The sequence below is a fragment of the Melopsittacus undulatus genome, assembly GCF_012275295.1.
Source record: "Melopsittacus undulatus isolate bMelUnd1 chromosome 20 unlocalized genomic scaffold, bMelUnd1.mat.Z SUPER_20_unloc_1, whole genome shotgun sequence".
Lineage (NCBI taxonomy): Eukaryota > Metazoa > Chordata > Aves > Psittaciformes > Psittaculidae > Melopsittacus > Melopsittacus undulatus.
Genome location: NW_022993934.1, coordinates 260,570 through 267,235, shown reverse-complemented (window position 1 = coordinate 267,235; position 6,666 = coordinate 260,570). Strand labels below are relative to the sequence as shown.

Below are 6,666 nucleotides of genomic sequence, written 5' to 3'. Positions count from 1 at the left end.
AGCCCTGGAATTGGGCACCATGAGCCACGTGCCCCCAGAGCGGCCGCTGCTCCCCACCCTCACCAGCCAGTATAAAAGCACTGCCCAGGCTGAGAGCTGCCATCCACCGCTCCTGCCTTGCTCTGCTCAGGAAAAGGGTAGGTGTGTGTGTGCCTGCGGGGCTCTGGCTCCCGATGGCCGAGGCCAGCCAGGGACTTCCTGGCCAGGAGAACTCTGGCACAGTGGCTATGTGGGCAGCAGGCTGGGATTTGAAACAGCCCTAAATGATGATGGAAGGATGGAGGATGGAGCCGCCTGGCGAGGACAAGAGAGCCACATCAGCACAGGCTCTGGGGGAGGGAATGTGCATGAAGAGTAGGGTGTAGTTTTTGAATGGATGGGTCAAAGACAAGCCATGGGCAGTGCAGGCAAGGCAGTGTCTCTGGCCCCTGTAGCTCCAGGGCAGCATGAGAAAAAATACAGCACTTCTGTGTGGGGGGAATCAAGCCCTCACTCATGACACCTATCCTTGGTATTGCAGGCTCAGCTCTCTCGCACCAAGATGTCTTGCTACGACCTGTGCCCACCAAGAACCAGCGTGGCCGTCCCCCAGCCCACCGCTGAGAGCTGCAACGAGCTGTGTGCCCGCCAGTGTCCCGACTCTTCAGCCTTCATCCAGCCACCGCCTGTGGTTGTCACCTTCCCCGGCCCCATCCTCAGCTCCTTCCCCCAGCAAGCCGTGGTGGGCTCCTCCGGAGCACCTGCCTTTGGGGGCAACCTGGGGCTGGGAGGCCTCTACGGTGCTGGGGCCACTCAGGCCTCGGGGGGTCTCTGCACCTTTGGCAGACCCTACGCTCCTGCTGCCTGCAGCCCTTTGGCTCTGCCCCGCTACAGCCAGAGGCTCTGGAACTCCTGTGGGTCCTGCTAGAGCCAGCCCCACATTCCCCAGAGTTCCTGGAACACCTCACCCTTAAGCCTCCTCTTTTTATTACCTTGCTTTCCCTCTTTCCATGACCCTTCTCCTCCTCCTTGCTCCTGCCTCTGCCCAAATGTTTTGCTCCTCCAGAATCCCACAAGGATCTTTCTTGTCTCTGAAGCATCCTCCAGCTGGAAGAAGTTTGAAGGAACACCTCTCCAGAAACTGTGAAGGAAAAGCTTCTGTCTTCTGCCCTATGTGTCTTTCTCCACTGCAATAAAACAAGCCTGTATCCAATGTCTGCCTCTGCACCTTTCTGTCACAGCCCAGCCTGGCCTACCAGGCTTTCCTGGTCCTGCTCAGGGCCATGCCAGGCAGGCCGTGGTAGTCTTCCAGCCCCGGCAGCAGCAAAGCCAGGCTTAGCTGATTCTGGGGAGCTTTGGACCCACACGGACAGAGAGCTGAGGTCCATCAGCCCAGGCTGAAGGCGCTTGCTCCCTTGTCAGCAGGACATGCAGCCCGAAGGCATCTTCAAGCCTCCAGCTTCCTTGAGCATCACTGGCTCTGAACCAGACACTAGAAGCAGGCAGGGGCAAGGTGCGCAGTGGCTCCAGCCCTGTGTGCCTCCTTGGCTCTGCTTAATGCTCTGCAGGAGAAAGGAGGCTGTCACCTATTGGGGCTACTCAGAGACATTTTTCTTCTGTCACCTCTTTCTGATTATAGCTTGTGTTACACCAGATCTTTTCTCCCTAGTCAGCAGCCACATGGCTTTGCACTGTGTTACTGACGTTTGGAAAATAACATTACTGTTATTCCCATCAGTTAAGCCATCTTGTTTTTCCTGTCTTAAAGCCTGATTCCCTCCTGCTTAATGTCACTCAGCTTTAAGTTAGCAGCAGATAGAACAGAATGCTCCCAAATCATGTGTCAATGTCATTAGTGGAAATAAATAGAGGTTTTCTGAGAGTTATCCTTGAGTAACCAATGTAGTGAACACTCTCCATTCCTCTAACTCCCATACAACATGAGGCACTGATAGAAGTGCATCTCTATGTACTATTTTGCAATGAAACATGAGCTCACCCTGAGCAGGCATCCAGTCCAGATAGAAGCTATGTAATCATGTCAGCTGGGTGCTAATAGCTCTCAGCAATCTTGTTATCTTGGGCTAGGCACTTGCTCTCTGACACAATACACATCTAATTGGGAGCTTGCTGGTACCTGTCTGACACTGCATTACTGAGAGAATCAGTGGAAAAAGCTGGCAGTTGGGGGTCAAGTGTTCAGCTGCGATCATGCATGATTTACACTGAAGTATCTCTTACAGGCTCTGTGTTAGAACAAGGATCCTGGTGTGGAGCAGAAAAGAAACAGAGAGGAAATAGAGAGGGGTTCTGGTGTCCTCAACATAAGAAGAACATGCAGCTGTTGGAGCAAGTTCAGAGGAGGCCACAAGGATGATAAAGGGGCTGGAGCACCTCCTCCATAAAGACAGACGAATAAAGCTTGAACTGCTCAGCCTGCAGAAGGCTGTGTGGTGAACTAGTAGCAGCCTCCCAGTATCTGAGAGGGGCATACAGGGATGCTGGAGAGGGATTCTTCATCAGGGACTATAGTGATAGTACAAGGAGTAATGGGTTCAAACTAAAACAGGGGAAGTTCAGGTTATATATAAGGAAGAAGTTCTTTACTGTGAGGGTGGAGAGGCTCTGACAGAAGTTGCCCAGAGAAGTGGTGAATACTTCACCCCTGGTAGCATTCAAGGCCAGGTTGGACAGATCTTTGTGCAACCTGGTCTAGTGTGAGTTGTCCCTGCCCATGGCAGGGGGCTGGAACTAGATGATATTAAAGTACTTTCCAACTCAAACCATTCTATGGTTCTGTGAGACCAGGCATCCTTGTTTTGTAAAGCTGTTTCAGGAACTGCCCTGGGCTGAACTAGCTGGGAGGAAAGAGGGCTTTTCTCAGCACAAGAGAGGCACCTGAGCCAAGGAGATGCAGGGCTGGTGCTGCAGGAACAAGGAGGTTGGTTGCTGAGCTCCTGGGAATTCACAGCAGCAGTGTCCTTGAGTGGCCTCAAGCCATGTGAACATGGAAAGCAGCAGCAGGGACAAAGAGACATTTCTTGGTGCCCCAAAGACAGGAGACTTTCTTCTGCAGCTCAGCTGCTGGGTTCTTCACAAACCCCAGACACTCATGGGTCAGCAGCTGCGCTCTCAGCTGAGTCCTGCAAGCTCCAGTCGCTTTCCAGACACTCCTGCCACCTCTGCTGATCTTTCCCAAAAATCACAGGGCCGTGAGGCTAGGCAGTGTTGGTACAGGGAGCATGAAGCAGGAGAGCCTTTCAGTTAATATATTCTCAATAAATACTTCTCAATAAATACTTGCTAATCAGTAAAATGTGTTTTCTTAAAAGTGGGATTTGTGTGTACTAGAGACAGATTTTCATTTCAACTTGTTACTTCTTATATCATATAGCCGTCTGACATATCCAGTTACATCTGTGGGGGAACACTGAAGTTACCTGTTAAACTTGCTGTTCCATGACACTGACATAGGCTCAAAAAATTCTGCCTCCACATGTGGAGCTGTTCCTTGAAAGAGTCTCAGTGAAATCCTCAGGTAAATCCTCTGTAATGTATTAGTTCCTATTCTTTTCACTTCATCCAGATGACTTACATACTCAGCCAGAATTTCCCTGAGGCAACTGTTATCACAGCAGTGATTAACAAAAAGAGGCAGTGCTTGATCTTTGCTCATCAGATACCTATCTTAAAAATTGCTTCCTATTATTTATCTTCCTCCTATTGTTCTTTTTCAGAATATGCTTTGACAGAACTTCAGGCAACACTTTTTTGTTATTTTGTCTTTGATCACATTTTGATGATTTCTAGTGCACCACTTGAGAAGATGTAAAATTAAAAGGAATCCAAGCACTAAATTAACTAATGAAAAGAAAATCTGTGCTAACCACTGGATGTCTGACAACTGGAATGATTAGTGTAGGGGAGACACTGTGTAGCAATGAAAGATTGGGCAGAGAGGATTCTTAGGAGCAAGATCATATGTGGCCAGAGCTTCCAGGGCTGTGGGGTGTCCCCAGAGGCAGCTCAGCCTAGCTCTGCTGCCAGGACTGGGAGACTGCAGTGGCTTGGCTGGAAGGATCCCATGCCACAGCAGGGCCAGGGAACCCTTCAGCCCAGGCTGGGCTGTGACAGAAAGGTACAGAGGCAGGTGTTGGATGCAGACTTGTTTTATTGCAGTGGAGAAAGATAACATAAGACAGAAGCCGGCATGTTGTCTACCCAGACTTCAAGAGAAGTGTTCCTTCAGACTTCTCCCAGGAGGTGGCAGTTTCAGGGAGAAGCAGGCATCCTCTAGGATGGTGGAGTTGACACATTTAGCCACTGGCGGGAGCAAGGAGGAGGAGATGAAACAAAGAAGGAAACAAGAAGTGTGATTTATGGAGCTATTCTGATTCCACTGCTTGAAGTGAAAGTCCTTGATGCTCTGCCCCTTACTCAGGAACTCAGTTGAAGATTGAAACTATATCATATATTTGCCAGTCATTCTTTGATCAGGGGATATTTCAGTAGGATTTAGCAGGGGCCACAGCTACCACGGCGGTACCTGCTGAAACGGTAGGAGTAAGGGCTGCAAGAGCCAAACCCATAGGATCTTCCATACAGTCCCCTGTAACCCAGAGAGCTCCCACAGCCATAGAGACCACCATAGCCCAGAGAGCCATAGCCCCCATAGCCATAGAGACCCCCATAGCCCAGGGAGCCATAGCCCCCATAGCCGTAACCCCCATAGCCAAGTGAGCCATAGCCTCCCAGGCCTCCATAGCCCCCAACAAAGGGTGCTCCAGAGGATCCCACAACTGAATCCTGGGGGAAAGAGCTGAGGATGGGGCCAGGGAAGGTGACGACCACTGGAGGTGGCTGGATCACAGTGGTGGTATCAGGGCACTGACGGACACATGGTTCGTTGCAGGTGTCAGCGAGGGGCTGAGGGCGAGCAACGCCACAGGCAGAGCTGGAGACCAGGTCGTAGCAAGACATCTTGTAGGGATGGAGTTCAATCTACAAAAGAGTTGATTTTACCAAGTACAAGAATTATTTACATACATCAAAGAGCTATAGATTTCACTGCCTTTCCTCCGAGAAGAACGCTTGAACTACACCAGGTAACTGATGTCTATTAGAAATTAAAATTGAAGTACAACTGCAAAATTCTTTACTCAGATGTTTTGGTGACTCAGTAAATCAACAGGTACTGGGACTCCAAGAGTGAAACGCGTTGTTGTGCTGGATTTCATTACTCTAGCTCTTCCTTCTCACTGATCTCCTTTGTGCTGAGACTTGTCAGAAAAAGGATTATAAGTCATTGCCTACTCATTTTGCTCAGTAACTTGTTTGATGAGAACATTACAATGGAATTACAAAGATTATTGTCCCTAGTTTCCACACATTGAATCAGGGTACTGAGATATTTACAACCAGCTTAACAACATTGTGTTTTGATTCTGAGTTCTGAACACTCTTGAAAAACTTCTCACCACAAACAAGCTCCCCCCCTTGACACAAAAATCCGTGTCAGCTTCTTAAACTATGATCCCTCTTTCTCTTAAATACATTTCTTGGAGAGCATTTCCAACAGTTCCAAAAGCTATCTGTAATAAACTGGAGATAATAGAAGTTCTGGTTCTCAGCTCAGCATTTCCCTTGTGAACCATGAAGATCTGAACTTTCTCAAGTCTTTTCCAGTTACCCATATAACCATACAGAGAAGAGGAACACATATTGAACTAGTCCCATCATTTCTTCAGCTGCTGGAAGTGGCCCAATCATGAGCTTAGTTTTCTGCCATATCAAAAAACTTCCAGGTTGCTTTGCAATTAAATGCCAACCCTGAAGGCAGAGAAGAGCTGTCCGTAACACCTTTAATTGTTTTTGTAAGATTTATCTTTTCAACTAAAATTTTACCCATTAGTTCTTAATGGAAAAGACCATCCTAGATTAAATTGTAGAGCAAAGAACTATTCCAATACCTGGGAAGAGCAGATTCAGACTTACCCAGTTAGCTGAGAAGGAGTGAAGAGAAGAGGTTGGAATAACCCTGAGTGGAGAAGGCTTTTATACAGTTTGGACTGCCTGAGGGATGAGAAGCCGGTTTTGTGAATGTGGATCTAATTAGTTGACATGGCACATTTTTTGTATTGATAGCTCCACAAAGTGATGAAATTGTTGCACTTTGTTTTTGTTTATGACTTGATTTCTATTATCATTACCATAACACACACATTACATCACATGCGGTTCTTTCATCTAAAAGAATGATGGGTGAAATTGATGTATCTTTAATCCTAAAACATGATTCATAAAATTAATATCAATTTTCTATTCTCTTTGGAGCTGTGCCATGTAGCAAGCTGCTTATACACGGATATTTTTCTCTTGCTGTCTTATATGAAAATGGTGCTCAGCCATTCATCAGAAAAAAACTGTGGTGAGGTGTTTCTTTCCAAGTCCATTACATAAGAATTTACCTTAAACATAAAACACAGTCTATCATATTTATGACTCTATGATCATTAAATCCTCAGAAAGATGGGCCGTATTTTTGTTTGCTTAAGATTATTTTGATTATTATTTTGATACAGTTCATATTGTAATCCATGCAGGATTCTCAGTACTCTCTGAATCAAACTGTATTGTGAACATTCCCAAACACACAGTGGCAGATGTCCAAAACAGCTTTAGGTTTTA

At 47.1% G+C, this 6,666-nt stretch overlaps 2 protein-coding genes across 2 annotated transcripts; one reads left to right on the top strand and one right to left on the bottom strand.

Moving 5' to 3' along the window:
• Positions 1-13: 13 nt before the first annotated feature.
• Positions 14-1,192, top strand: LOC101872763 (scale keratin-like). The gene is made up of 2 exons (XM_005141064.3): positions 14-137; positions 521-1,192. The coding sequence occupies exon 2, from the start codon at positions 542-544 to the stop codon at positions 905-907; it is 366 nt and encodes a 121-aa protein (XP_005141121.2). The 5' UTR covers positions 14-137; positions 521-541; the 3' UTR covers positions 908-1,192.
• Positions 1,193-4,132: 2,940 nt separating this feature from the next.
• Positions 4,133-6,073, bottom strand: LOC101870077 (scale keratin-like). Its single transcript, XM_005141048.3, has 2 exons — positions 5,974-6,073; positions 4,133-4,980 (listed from the first exon to the last, which is right to left on the bottom strand). The coding sequence occupies exon 2, from the start codon at positions 4,957-4,959 to the stop codon at positions 4,495-4,497; it is 465 nt and encodes a 154-aa protein (XP_005141105.1). The 5' UTR covers positions 4,960-4,980; positions 5,974-6,073; the 3' UTR covers positions 4,133-4,494.
• Positions 6,074-6,666: the final 593 nt, after the last annotated feature.

Coding starts and splice junctions, on each gene's coding strand:
- LOC101872763 (XM_005141064.3), top strand. CDS start 542: ATGTCTTGCTACGACCTGTGCCCACCAAGAACCAGCGTGGCCGTCCCC.
- LOC101870077 (XM_005141048.3), bottom strand. CDS start 4,959: ATGTCTTGCTACGACCTGGTCTCCAGCTCTGCCTGTGGCGTTGCTCGC.